The sequence below is a fragment of the Aegilops tauschii genome, chromosome 7 (genome assembly GCF_002575655.3).
Source record: "Aegilops tauschii subsp. strangulata cultivar AL8/78 chromosome 7, Aet v6.0, whole genome shotgun sequence".
Lineage (NCBI taxonomy): Eukaryota > Viridiplantae > Streptophyta > Magnoliopsida > Poales > Poaceae > Aegilops > Aegilops tauschii.
The window spans coordinates 23355980-23371358 of NC_053041.3; the positions used below are offsets into that span (position 1 = coordinate 23355980).

The window sequence follows — 15379 nt, forward strand, 5'->3', positions numbered from 1 at the left end:
GTGATTACCTTGAGGCAGCAGTTGAGTAAAGTAATTGCCGAAAATCAGAAACTGTCTGAGGTGATCGAACTTTGGGTATGAGTGTAATAAATCCATCATTAATGCTTTCAAGATTGAGGCCACCCTCATAGAATTGATTGCAGAGTTCATAAAAGTCCTCTTTAATTAGGTGCCAGCATTTTTTCAGAAATAAACCGGTGAAGCCATCCGGACCAGGTGCTCGGTCAGCCAGCATTTCCTTGATGACAGCATCTATTTCATTCGTGGTGAAAGGCATTGTCAACTGATCCAGACCCTCAACCTTCTTGATGATGTTTTGCAAATTAAATTTCATTTGGAACTCACCGGATTTTCCCAGTCTCTCTTTGAACGCTTGGTATATGATCGCCCCTTTGCTTGCATGATCATCAGCCAGTGTGCCATCAGGCATTTTCAGAGTGGGGATCGTGTTGCGTCTAAATCTTTCCGAGGCCATCGCCTTTAAAAAGTTCGGGTCTTCATGACCCAGTTTTACCCAGCGAATGGTGCATCTCTTTTGCCAATATTGCCTTTGGTAATTCAATAGACGTAAGATGTGTTTCTTCAGAATTTTCCTAAAATTATGTTCTGGCGTAGATAACAATCGGAGGTTTTCTAGGGCATCAATGTTGGCCAGAGCAAGATTGGAGTTATCAATTGCCACCTTCAGCTTAGAGATTCGTTTGCTCCACTTTTTTAACTCATATCTAAGGGCTTTGAACTTTCTGCACGGAATAGTGGCCGCATTTGCATTGGCATTTTTTTAAGGTCTTGTTCATACAGCCTGAACCAATTCCATAAAACCCGGGTGCTCCACCCAATAAGACTCAAATCAAAATATTTTGCTGCGAGGGATAGAAGTTTCAATTTTGACAACACATGGAATATGATCAGAGACTGGCTTCCCTAGTGGCATGACAAGTGTATTAGGGTAGGATGAAGTCCAGTTGTTAGATGTGAGGAACCAGTCTAATTGTTCCAAGAGGGGTCGGTTTGCATATTGCTCCAGGTGTAGGCACGACCCTTGATTGGCAGCTCAATTAATTGCTGAGAGCGGATGAAGTCATTAAAAGTGATCATATCATTAGGATTACCTCCAGGTTTATTTCTATTATCAGGGCTGCGAATATAGTTGAAATCTCCTAGTAACAACCAATCTTCATTGGAGGGGATGTGCAAATTGTGAAGCCATTCAGTATAGATCACTCGTGGGTCACCCTGACATGGGCCATAAACGTTTACTAGGGTCCACTCTTGGGCAGATTGTGTGGAGCGAAATTTAATTACCAGAGCAAAGTCTTCCTGAATGAGTACAGATCCTGTGAAAATGGCACTGTTCCAAATGGTGGCAATGCCACCTGAGGCACCCTGGGAAGGGATGTACGCAAACTTATCAAATCTTCGAGGGCAACAAGACTTGAGGAACATATTATCAATGTGGGATTTTTTTGTTTCTTGCAGGCAAACTACTGCGCAACCACTGGAGGATATCGCATTCGATAAGGCCAAAAGCTTAGGTTCAGAGTTTAATCCTCTTACATTCCAACACAAAATATTCCAATTTGCTAACAGTGCCATGATAAATTAAAGCAAAGTAGAAGCAGCAACTGAAATAAAGCAGGCAAATAATTTAGGCGTTGGAGGGGCCGTCCTCAGGCTCAGCCAGCAGAGCTTCAGATGTTATTTCTTCCGGCGGAACGGCACACTTGGTGATCCCGATATGCTGCAGCACAGGAACTGGAGTTGGCGAAGGGATCTTGTCGTTCTTGGAGGAATCAGGCTCACCTTGGCTTGTTTGAGCAGCAGCATTAGGGATAATTCTGGGTTTGACTCGAGAAGTTTTAGCCCTACTGTGAGAAACTGAATGTCTTTTGAAGCCGTCATACTTGTTGCAGCGGTTACTGCGACGGACCTCAATCACAGACTCCGGGGCTTTAACTTTGCCTCGCTTGCTTATTGCTGTCCCAGAGCTCACAGCATATTCAGAGGAGCCAGTAGAATCACTTGCCGCAGAACCACTTGCCGCGAGCCAGAGGAGGTGTTCGAAGCATTCACAGAAAGTGATGCTGCATCCTGATCAGATGTCTCATTCTCATCCAGGATTTCTGTGATGACCACCTGAGATTTAGGAGGGTTGGGAGCAACAACTAGGTCAAATGTTGATTGGCTAGTACCTTCAGCACAGGACAGAGCCCAAGTGCTACTGCCAGGGATCATGTCAGTGACCTGAGCTGAATCTGCAGAGTGTTGGACAGTTCCTGTAGCAGACACAACTGAGAAGTGACCCTCTTGCTCTGTAATACTAACATTAAACTGCACTGCACTATCACGAAATCCAAAACCCGAGCTCCAGGGCCCATAAGCAGCAATAATCGGCCTAATAGCAGCTATCAGATAGGTGTTCAGCCGCAGCATTGGAATACAATCATTGAGCAGAAGAGAAGCATATGTGTTTTCTGGTGACAGCACAGCAAGATGTAGGCCAGTATTTGAAATGGACATTGATATATCAATGGGTGTTACCTCCAGTGTGCTAGCAAGAGTGTGGTGAGTGGGGGTTCTGGAGCTCGAGGCACCTGGTGCCGAAGCAGCAAGAGAGGAACCACTGCCAGAAAGAAGCTGATTGAAGATGTTCAGTGGCACCACAGCATAACCATCTGACAGGGTTGCACTAGAGTCAGAACTGCTGAAGATTGAGATGGAGTCATTCCAAGCCGCTGCTGGGCTATCCTGCAAATTGTTAGTTGGATGAACACCATGGTAAACCTGCAGTCCCTCTCCTGCCATCCAAGCCTGAAAATTGAAAACTGCCGGAGGTGAGTGCGGAGGAGAAGGAGGCCAAACTCCCCACTGAGGTTGAAACTGAATATTTGCAGCATCCTCCTGTGCAGCAACATCATTTGCAGCATCCACATTCACATTAGCAGCATTTTGAGCGATCCAGTTATGGAGTTGCATCTGATATATCTGCTCAGCAGTGAGATTGTCTCCATAGAGAGGATGTGGAAGACCATCATCAGGGGGTGGATCTTCAGTAGCAGGCGGGACATCTGGAATGTGTGCATTCCAATCACTGCTTCTAAGCATTGTGGCAGCAACCGTCCAACTTTGGCGTGTGCCTCCAAGCTGACGCATAACTAAGCTCTTAGGGACAAACTTGAGGTGGATAACTCTAACTTTTAGCAGAACAAAACGACGGTCACCACGAGGATTGTGCCATTCAACCAGCTGTCCAAACTTATCCACGGATTTATGCATGTAGTGTTGTGTCTGATAATCATACGGAAATCCAATGTAAAGCAACCAAATCTCCGGCCCAAATGAGGTAACCCGCATATTAAGAGGAGCATCATGGGGAACAAATGAGATCACTACATGTTCATCAAACTCATCCTCATCAATCTCAAACGTGGTACCAACTACAGCATCTCTCACAACCATGTGCGAAAAACCAAAAATGCCAACCCCCAGAGGATGATCACCAGCTTCAGTAGGAAAGAACTCAGATTCGTGAAGCAGACCTTCAATGATGTGACGGAGAGCTGCCTTGCGATGGAAGGGGATGACTCTGTTGGCTTCGGCGATGGCGAGGAAATCGTGACGCAGAGGAGGGACGGGGCCAATCACCATGTCGTCCCACACCCGGCGATCCGGTGGTCCGAGCTCCACGGTCATCCCCGGCGGGAGGTAGGGGATGACATTGATGGGAAAGTTGGCCATGGCTGGAGCTCTCTGCAGAGGCACAGTGGACGACTCAGAGGTCGAGGTGGAATGCGGAGCGGCGACCCTTGGGGGCAACTTGGGGACCCAACACCACCTTTTGCTCCACCGCTGAGTAGAGCAGGATGATGCCACGTACCCCCCAGCGCCACAAATGTTACATCGAACAGTTGTAGGCTTCTGTTGCTTTGCAGTGTCGAGGTTGGTAGGTGCAGTAAATGGCGCGGTCAAATCAGAATCATGATTCTGCGGCACTGTTGAATATGCATGCGAGTTATTCTTCCCAAAAGATAAGCCCTTCTCTTGCAGCAATGTATCAGACAGATTGGGTTCAGATCGTTTGCCGAGCGGGGGTGGATCATTTGTTCCCAAAGATATAGAAGAATCCTTATTAAAATTAGATTGATCATTGCCCATGATATAATTCGGCCTTGAATGTATAGCATGCGTATATCCACTATTTGGTTTGGGCCTCCAACAATAACAATCCACTTGTTGATTATGACATGTTTGGAAGTATGGCCCAATAAGGTGCATTGTTTGCAATGAAAGGCCCCGGGACAGCAAAATGAGAAATGGGCCGAAGAGCCACATATGAAACAAACTGGGTCCAATGTCCAGTTCCCGCCATGAGAATAATTGTTGTTGGAAGATTCTGGAATATCCACCTGTTGACATGTACATGGTCGATCCCAGCAAGTGGAGCAATACATACCAGGGCAGGAGGCAGCAAGGTGTCCCGTGTCATTGCATGAAGCGCATAGATTCAGGCGCATATGAATATAAGCCATATTTGGCACACTGGAAAGCTTCCAGCTGGTGGCAATATGTTGATCAGAGTAGCCAACACGTCGATAATCAATAATATGTCGGAGAATAAAATCCGGGATAGATTGCCAAGATTCCTCCCTAAACCGACACCCTTCAAATCTTGCATTATGGGTCATTACTCTATCATTATGAGTTGATGGAAGGCTCCCAAAAGTAATATTCGCCATTAATGATGAGGCAATCAGCTCCGAAGATGGCTCCTTACCAATAGTGTTAGAATTTTGGTTAGCCAAAATAGCAGAATGATCCCTGGCCGGAGAAAAGTTTGGAGATGAGGATTCCGGCCGGGCAACCATTGTTGACGGTGGAAGAAAGCCAAATTTTTGCAGTTCTGCCTTAGAGGAGTCATCATGATGTTGACCATCTTGCAAGAATGAAAGTTTAGACCTGATAGCAACCGATGATCGGGAGGCCACCTCGGGACTATGAATATCAGAATGCCAGAAGTTGTCCAAATGGTTTGATCGTATGGCCTCAGGGCGAAAGAGATGAAAATGACATATGAAATCCGGCCAAACTTCATCTTTAAGCCCATAAATAAAATGTCCCACACGATTAGAAGCAACAGAAAACCGGTAAGATCTTCCTTGAAGATGATGCACGTTGAGACCAGACGGGAGGCCAACGATGTAACATTGAAGTGCAATGGCTACCGATTCTTCCGAAAGAGAGAATGAAGCCGACGAGAAATAAACAACCAAGAAGAACTCCTTGGTTGATCCGGATAGGGAGAAATGAACAGGAGAACCAAAACGATGACGCACCTGAGCCGCAACCGCAAGGCCGGGCGAGAAATCCCAGTGTAGAAGGCCTTCCATGATCATCTAGGGTAGAGATCTCCATGGTTGGGTGGTGGAGGTGGTGGGAGAGGAGAGCTCCATCTTCCTTACGCTAGTTTATGACGTGATGAAATAGATCGTTACTGTTTGAAGACTTTAACTGAAGACTTTCTCAATTTCCGCAATCGTATTTCTTCAGTAATCTTGTCTTCTGCCTGTTTATCCTATTTACACGCTACATGTGCTCTATGCTTGTTTCATATCATCATGATGACTGTGTTAATGTCATGTTATGCTTGCACCCGAGTACTTATTCCACTGCTTGTAGTTAGTCACTTAGCAAATTCCTCAAGTTGTATTTCCTCAGTGACGAATTTGTAAAAATCGTCTATTCACTCTCCCTCTAGTCGATATAACGCACTTTCAACATTGTACATGTATTATAGCTTGTTTATGTTTGTTTGTGGCTGCTTTATCCATAAATATCTTGTGAGAGGATCTACGATGCACAGAGTCTAAGAAGTATATTGTAATTATCATCTCTTATTTGAGTATTAGGCTAGTTAATAGTTAGGTCAGCACTTTTCCATGTAACGAACTTATTTTTATATTAACAGATGAGGTAACAAATTCATGATGGAATAAAAGTTATGTCCCTTCAAAATGAAAAATCCCTTAGCGAAGCAGATATTAGAGCACAAATTATTGTATATATACAAGAATGAAGATTTCATGTCTTCGTAGGTATGTGGCAACCGTATCGTCATAGTTTAGACTTTAGAGTTAGCACACATGATAAATTAAGGTAATCCAGTCAAATCAAAATGCATATCCAAGAAAGCGTTAATGCACACAATATTGACTAAACTGTAAACACGAACCAGTCCGAAAACTTCTGAGTAGTAGTACTAATATAATAGATGATATTGCTAAAATCTTAGAAGGAGTGGAAACTAAAAGTGAGTAGAGGAAGCTCATGTACCTCTACATACGAGACGACCCCCTATTCTGCCAAAGAAAGCGAACCTCCTCCGGCACTCCTCCCTCGCCGCCAACGGCCGCCTGGCCAGCCCGCGGTGGTGGCGCGGTGCCCCTTCATCCTCTTGATCCCCTTTCCCCTCGATCCCACGTCGACTCTCGGTCTTTTCCACAAAAGCGTGCTCTTCCTCATCCCAGTTCGAATCAGATCCACCGATCCACCGACTCGAACTCCATCGGCTAGGTGCCTTCGGTCCTAGCGGGCTTTGATTGGTGTGCCTTAGGCCAGGTCAGGGGATGTGCCCCCGCATGGTCTGGCTGCAGCCAGCCCACAGGACCTGATGGCAGCAAGATCCTACTGGCTGGTTGCATCGAGATAGGACCATGAGATGTCCGTACGGCTGGATCTTCACTGTGAAGGATGTCGTACAAGCCATTGTTGACGCGTCTTGAGTGAATTTGTGAAGTTGCGGGATGCAGCTGGATTGGTTTTGACAGCTCATGCTCCGGCCGGTTTGCTTTTGACCATGAGATGCAAACTACGCATGACAACTTGACGCGGAGGGAATGGATGTGAAGCTGCGGCCGTGGTCTAGCCCAGAGCTACTTTGAAATTGTGAAAAAATGGTGGCGACAACACATGGCTGACTTTGAGTTGATGGTTCTTCTCGAGTGCTCGGCCTCAAGCTCTGGGGTGAAAACCCTTGGTTTGACCAGGGTTGGTTATACCGGACAATGTCGATGTTTTTACTCCTTACCTTGTTGACGGCATTGCTTGGATATGCTCAAACCCATTCTTTAGGGTGAAAACATAGAATCTCGCCTTTGCTTGTTGGATCCGGTGACGATGACGCTTAATGGGCGTTTCCTTTCTCAAGCCGTTGCTATTGAAGAACTTCATTATCTTTGTAATGACAAGAGATGGCTGGTCCGGATATGGTCGTTGTTGTAGTTTGTCGATCATACACTAGTAGAAAACAGGGCATTGGTTCGGCCCTCGTAATACCATTAATCCCGGTTCGTTCACGAACCGGGACCAAAGGAGGCAACTATCCCGGTTCGTGAGCCCAGGGGGCCGGCCGGGCCACGTGGGCCACTGGTCCGGGTTCGTCTGAACCTTTTGGTCCCGGTTCCACGCACGAACCGGGACCGATGCGCCTCGCCCCTGGCCCATGACCATTAGTCCAAGTTTGTGCCACAAACCGGGACTAAAGGGTTGGTCCTCGTTGCGGTCAGAGTTTAGTCCCACCTCGCCAAGCGAAGGGCGCTCACACCGGTTTATAAGCCCGTCCCTCTCTGCCTTGTTGAGCTCCTCTCAAAATGAAAATAGATGCCCATATACAGGGAATTTGACCTAAATTCAGAGTGAATTTCTCTGAAATGCATAGAAATTTATTATGAATTTAGGTTGAATTCTCTCTATAGGCGCATCTATGCTCATTTTTTATGTTGGGGTTGGCGATCTTTACAGACTTTTTGTGTGTTGAATATGCACCATTCAAAATCAGTCTCTGCTTTGAATGGTTCATTTTGAACACACAAAAAGTCTGGAGTTCAAATAAGTTCAAGAAAATGAAATCCCTTTGTAACAGATGAGTTTCCGTATGAAATCCTGATACTTTGAAAGAGATTGTCCGTTTTGTACACGAAGTGCATCCAGTTTTTTCCGTAACCCTCTCAACTTTCTTGCACATGCTATGTGGATGAAATGATGATACCATGCCAACTTTCAACCTTTTCAGAGTTCATTTGAAATGCTTTTCAATTTTAGGGTCTTATAGCTCAAAATAATTAGTAAATGCATGAAAAATAACAAATGAAGTCAGAAAGGATTGAAAAATGATGATGTGGCTTTGAATGGTGCATTTTGAACACACAAAAAGTCAGGAGTTCAAATAAGTTTTAAAAATGAAATCCCTTTGTAACAGACGAGCTTCCGTATGAAATCCTGATACTTTGAAAGAGATTGTCCGTTTTGTACATGAAGTGCATCCAGTTTTTGCCGTAACCCTCTCAACTTTCTTGCACATGCTATGTGGATGAAATGATGATGCCATGCCAACTTTCAACCTTTTCGGAGTTCATTTGAAATGCTTTTCAATTTTAGGGTCTTATAGCTCAAAATAATTAGTAAATGCATGAAAAATAACAAATGAAGTCAGAAAGGATTGAAAAATGATGATGTGGCTTTGAATGGTGCATTTTGAACACACAAAAAGTCAGGAGTTCAAATAAGTTTTAAAAAATGAAATCCCTTTGTAACAGACGAGTTTCCGTATGTAATCCTGATACTTTGAAAGAGATTGTCCGTTTTGTACACGAAGTGCATCTAGTTTTTGCCGTAACCCTCTCAACTTTCTTGCACATGCTATGTGGATGAAATGATGATACCATGCCAACTTTCAACCTTTTCAGACTTCATTTGAAATGATTTTCAATTTTAGGGTCTTATAGCTCGAAATAATTTGTAAATGCATGAAAAATGGTGCATGAAAAATAACAAATAAAATAAATAAGTAATTACAAACAAAATAATATAAACTTTATTAAAATATATAAGTAGAAACAAAATAAAATAAACTTTAATAAAATTTATTAAACTAAAATTAACAAAGTATTTTCTATTCAAAACATTATAAGAAACCTCTAGTATTATTGAAACTAAAATCATATAAAATTGATGCAACTAAAATTATCGAAGTATTTTCTGTTCAAAATCATTAAAAGCAAAAAGAATTTTCATAAAGAACTTTTTTTGATCGAAACTTTAATAGCAAAAAGAATTATCATAAAGTAAAATAAATAAGTAATTAGAAACAAAATAAAATAAAATAAATAAGTTTTTTGTTGTAAGTAGAAACAAAACAAAATAAATAAAGCAAAAAATAAAACAAAAAAAGGCAAAAAATAAAAAATATGCCACCTACTGGGCCACCACGGCGTGAATACGACTAGAAACCCATCGATGGGCCAGGATTCAGACCCGCAAAAGGCCCAGTAAGCCCATCAGGCATAGCAGTGACAATTAGGCCCGTAAGCCTGCAATGGAGAGGAGCTCGAGAGGGGTGCGGCAGTGGGGCTTATAAACCACTGCGCGCCCCTCTCAACTAGCGAGGTGGGACTAAATTTTCGACGCGGGAGCAGCAGCACAAGGCCTTTGGTCCCGGTTGGTGGCACCAACCGGGACCAAAGGCCGCCGCTTCCCGCCCTTTGGGGTGCTGAAAAGAGGCCGTTGGTCCCGGTTGGTGGCACCAACCGGGACTAAAGGTGGCGTTGGTCCCGGTTGGTGCGACGAACCGGGACCAAAGCCTTTCCTATATAAGAAACACTTGGCGAAAATTCAGAATTTCATCGCCAGTTGCCCCCGACGACGCCGACCTCCTCGACGCCGCAAGGCTGCCCCGCCGCCGTCGCCGTCGCTCGTGCCCCCGAGCCCACGCCGAAGCCGTCCGCCACCCCCGAGCCCACGCCGACGCCGTCCGCCACCCACGCCGTCGCCCTCTGCCGCCCCCGAGCACGCCCGGTCGCGCCCCTGCGCCACGACCCGCCCCCACTGTCGCCGCCGTCGCCGGCCACGCCCCTGCCTCGGCCCGCGCCCCCCATCGTGGCCGTCGCCGACGCCCTCGCCGCCCCCGCCGTCGCCCTCGCCGGCCGCCCCCGATGTGAGCCGCCGCCGCCACGGCTCTGTTCAGTGCTTTTTTTCATATAATGTGTATTTTTTTTGTTCATTGCATTTTTTTCATATATATATATATATAATGTATATATGTATGTGGTAGCTATATGATGAATGGATGTGGCTATGTATGTATGAATATAATGTTCATATCATTTTTTTTGTTTATATATGTTTTTTTCATATATGTATTAATTTTTATTTAGGTTGTTAGTAGATATCGATTTTAAGTTAGTGCATTTTAGGTTAGTGTAGAGGAAAAGTAAAATTAGTAAGTACTACTTGATTTTAGGTTAGCGCTTAGTAGTTGAACTAGTTGATTTAATAAAACTACTTTATTTTACTATATATAGAAGTAGTTTATTTTTAGTAAGTACTACTTTATTTTATTTATAGTAAGTGCTTAGTAGTTGAACTAGTTTATTTAATAAAACTACTTTATTTTACTATATGTTGAAGTAGTTTGTTTTTAGTAAGTACTACTTTATTTTATTTATAGTAGGTGCTTAGTAGCTAGTTGAACCAGTTGATTTAATAAAACTACTTTATTTTACTATATATAGAAGTAGTTTATTTTTAGCGAGAAAATAAATAGAACTAGTTTATTTTTTTAGTTAAAGCAATTATTCCCGCATCGACGTCGACGATGTCAATCCCGCATCCTCGTCGTCGACTCGGTGGAGGAGGCCGGCTTGATCAGAGGGGCCATGTCCGGGACTGGGCTCCGCCGGGCTGGTTTTGGGAGGTGCTACCTTCCGGGGGGCGTAGGTTGGTGAGGAGCCAGCCCGTCGTTGACCCGATCCTTGTTTGGTGGCGGTCGCGTGGGCCAGTGACGGTGCCGAGGCTTCCGGACACCGCGGAGGTGATACGTCACCGTGTCAGCAAGGAGGACCAGCACGTCCGTCGCTACATGGTTGCGTTGGAGGGCAGGTTCGACAATACCTGGCAGGTTCTTCAGGGATCTCACTGGAGCTATGATCCTGTGATGGTTCCTTCCCTTTGGGTGTCCACCGCCCGCGCTGATACCCGTCGGGCGCTACGGTTCTAGCTGTACTGGCGATATGTATGATAGTATTCGAGGTGTATTAGTGATAATATTCGACGATGTACGGACGCATGGAGATGATGTAGTTTTGCTTATAATTGAATGCATCCTAATTTGAATACTACTTTATTTTGTGATTTGATTTTGCTTATTGAATGCTCAAATTGGAAAACTACTCCTACTTTGAATGCTAAAATTGGAGAGCACTATGCAAGGCATATGCATATGATTAGTTGATAGCCTATAGGGTTTTTGTTTTCGCAGAAATCTAGGAGCCCGTCTCCATCATCCCCGCCGTCGTCCCCGTCACCGACCCCCTCCGACCTCGAGGTGAGACCAGCCACGAACCGGTTTTAGAAAGATAATTAAACGATATTTCGGGTTGACTTTAAGTCTATTGAGTCTCCATCATATATGAGAGGACGAAGAATCCCGACTGTTGTCGTGGGGGTAGCTTCTCCTTCATTCCCGTGTGCTAGACAATTTGGTGTAATGCACTCGGGAACGAAAGGAAGGAGCTACCATCACCGACGGTCGCAAATGTCTGAGAGGAATCAGTGAGGGAGAGTTCCACCATATATATATGGGAGGACGAAGAATCCCGACTGTTGTCGTGGGGGTCGCTTCTCCTTCGTTCCCGTGTGCTAGACATTTTGGTGTAATGCACTCGGGGACAAATGGAGGAGCGACCATCACCAACGGTCGAATGTATACACCACGTGAGCTGAGAGTTTTCAAGAAAAGACTCGACAAACCCGATAGTCAACCCGTGATGAATAATAATGATCTAACTTACGTTTTTTAGTACATATATTTAATTGTAGACGTTTAATATTTGAATTATGAACATAGGAAATGCCGTACTCGGACGACGAAAGTCTCCCGTGGGAGTCCGACTGGTGCCACGACGACCGAGGTCTGTGCGACAGGCCTCACCTGGACGAAGATCGGCGCTTCAGTATTAAGCTGGAGGAGACCTTCGATGTTGAAACGGTATGCAACGACGACAAGTGTTATTTTTTCGTAATTAAGCACGACTTCAACTATTTCAACGTGTACTTTTCATCTTTTACAATTCGACTAGCTTATCCCATGCCATGCAAGACACTACGTCTTGGAGAGGATGGGTTTTGAAGACCATGAAAGTATGGAAACAAAGAAAATTCACCTAAGGACCCATCATGATATAGATTTTGAAGTAAATCTGTATAATTCTGAGAGCGTAACCCATTTTGGTTGCAAAACTTAGGAAGCATTTTGCAAGATGTATGGTTTTGATGAGGGTATGCTTATCACCATGGATCTTGGTGATCCTGACATCGAGCAAGACAATATGGACATTTGGGTCCTTGTTGATACGCCTCCAATTCTACCGCTATGTGAGTTTCTCAAACATAGTTATTAGCTAATTTATATTGTTCATTTCAAAATAGTTGACAGCTTATTTTCATTGACGGCTTATTTTGATTGTTCAAACAATGTGCGGAACATGGTAGACAGAACCTACTACACTGATGGCTCTGAGTTAACTTATAAGGAGAAAACTCATCTGGTCGGATTTTGTACTGATCTTGAAAATTACAATATCTATTGTAAAACTCCTCCACACTATGGTCAATACGTGCCACTAGTGCACGTGTTGAACTACGGTAACTACTATGGAGATACCCTGGTAAGATTTCTTACTATTACGACATCCGTGCATCTTTTGCATACTTCTAAAACTAGTACATCATTGCTAACTATGAAGTTATTACTATGTTTTTCAACAGATAATCCCAGAGGATTGTGTGCCTCATTTGATGTATCAGAATGGTAGCCTTGATGTTTTGAACATACAACCAGGTCATCCTATGAATCTCAACTGTCCATACCGGATTTCTAAAAGAAGTGGAGACATGAAAATCAAAGAATGGGAAAAAATGTATGGACAGTCGCAAGGAGGTTCTTGGAAGCAAAAGAAAGCGAAGCGCAAAAATTGGAGACAGGATGATCTCCATTCTCCATAATGGAGAGTCGGGGTCTATATTTTTTATGCTATTTTACCTTAAAGAGGGTATTTAGGTCCTACCTAATACTGATGATCATGTGCTAAGAACAATTAAGTAGGGTTGGTTCGATGACTATGAGGATGATGATCGTATGACTTGTTATTAATAACGAGTAGAAGTTGTATGATGATGATTAGTAGGACTTGTTATTATGATGATGCATGATGCGGGCATGAAGAGTTATTATATATCAGTGGGTGAAATGAACATGGATTGGAATGAAGTGAAGGCAACAAGCATGTGGTGCATGTCGAAAGTAGTACTAATCCAAACTTGATCAAGTTAGGGTTAATATTACTTTCGACATGCACCACATGTTGCCTTCACTTTAATCTAAGCCATGTTTAGGCATAGCAGTAGCGTTGGTAAATCAAGCACGGAAATAAGAGAGGACAGTTCTCTCTGTTAGCTAGCTTACACACCCTAAATTACCCCCTAAACCCTCCCCCCTTTTTAAAAAATAACAAAAACCCCAGCCACTGAAATGTTGACGCATGGATGCCTTTTGGTCCCGGTTGGTGTCACCAACCGGGACCAAAGGCCCTCCTGCCTGGGCTGGCCGCAGCGGCCACGTGGAGGCCCATCTGTCCCGGTTCGTGTAAGAACCGGGACTAAAGGGCTAGGGCATTAGTAACGACCCTTTAGTCCCGGTTCAACAACCGGGACAAAAGGCCCTTACCAACCGGGACAGATGACCCTTTTTCTACTAGTGGTAGTTGCTTTGGGATCATTTTCTTTTTTCTCGCTTAGATAAAGCTTTGGTCTTTTATGTCTTTGCTATTTGTCGACGTGTGCTTTCTTATATGTGTTAGTGTTGGTTGTGTGCATCCTAACTATGAATAGGCCGGCTGTGTGCTCATTGTGTTTGTATCCTCTTAATTCTTCATTTTTAGTTAATAGAATCCACCCTTTATAAGAAAAAGTGCCTCTACATATATTGAGATCCATCTCTCTATCTACTTCATATAATCTACTTACTGTTGTACATGTATCCACTTCTTCTTCTTCTTCTTCTTCTGTTGTTGTTGTTGTTGTACCGATTTTATTTGAGCGAAATCCAAATTAACTGAAGCTTGAAATTAATTTGACCAAGGGATTTCAGTCAGTAGATTTGTTATTGTGATGATCTCTTCAAAGGAGGGGCCGATCAGAAAATAATTGGACAGCTCACCGCCATGGGATTGGGTTTGTTTCCACAAAAACTCAACTGAAAGCCACAAATCCGGAACACTCTTCTCAGAAGTCAGCTGCTGCAGTCGCCGGATTATGCAAACAACACCCCACGGGCGCGGGAATCACGACGCCGGGAGCGGCAGCGGCAGGAGGAAGGGTGCCCGGCAGAGCGGGCAGGTGCTGTGGCCGTGGGCGGCCCAGCGGTCGAGGCAGGCACGGTGGAAGACATGCCGACACCCGCGTGGCCGGCGCACACACGCGGCGCAGTGGAAGTCGCCGAGGCACACCGCGCACCCCTCCGGCAGCAGCAGAGCTTCGTCTCCGGCGCCGGAGAACGCGTCGAAGCGCATGGCCGGGGAATGCTTCACCAGCTCCTCGAGGCAGCGGTCTTCAGAATCATCGTACTGACCCTGGTGATGATGGTGGTGGTTGGTGATGCCGGGAGTAGTGGGGTGGTCAAAGCTGCGGTCGTCGTGGACGCCGGCGCCGATGAGGCAGAGCAGCCAGGAGGAGAGGCGGCCGAGGCGGGCGAGCAGGAAGACGAGGTTGAGCAGCACCCTGGGCACCTCTGACTCCGAGAACACCGGCGACGGGAATCCCATTACCTAGCTGGTCTCGATCGTCGGTGAAGAATAAGAAGATGAAGAATTCCTTGGGAATCTTGCAGCCAGCAGCCCAATGGAGCAGAACTAGAGAAAGAGGAGTGGCCTCGCATGGCACACAAAGCTATCTCCGGCCGGCCATTATAAGGAGAGCTAAAGCTGGACAGAGAAAGGAGAAGAGATTTGTGAGCTGCATGATGGCGACGGAGATGTACTGCGGTCGACAGACACAGGCTAACTGTACCGGCCGCGTGCTTAATTATGAAGGTTGTGAGTCGATGATCGAGATTAATGCCTGGTTAATGATTAGTTGGGTGGTGGGGTGAGTCTTGTTGGCAAACTCACGGACGGAAAGGCGCGGCTACCGGCCCGACTCGGCCCTTACTCCTCCTTTGGCCGAATGTTCCCCATTTAACGTAAAATGGACACTTATCTCTTCATCCCCTAATAATACTAATATTTTTTTGCGGGAATCTTATATTTACTAATTGGAGGCACCAATCGAG

General features: G+C 44.9%; 1 protein-coding gene across 1 annotated transcript; it reads right to left on the reverse strand.

The window, feature by feature from the left end:
- Positions 1–13828: 13828 nt before the first annotated feature.
- Positions 13829–15020, reverse strand: LOC109743932 (probable E3 ubiquitin-protein ligase RHA1A). Its single transcript, XM_020303027.4, has one exon. It carries the CDS (start codon positions 14871–14873, stop codon positions 14394–14396), a length of 480 nt encoding a protein of 159 aa, XP_020158616.1. The 5' UTR covers positions 14874–15020; the 3' UTR covers positions 13829–14393.
- Between the last annotated feature and the right edge of the window lie 359 nt (positions 15021–15379).

Excerpts from the sequence above, each read along its gene's own strand:
- LOC109743932 (XM_020303027.4), bottom strand. The coding sequence starts at position 14,873 with ATGGGATTCCCGTCGCCGGTGTTCTCGGAGTCAGAGGTGCCCAGGGTG.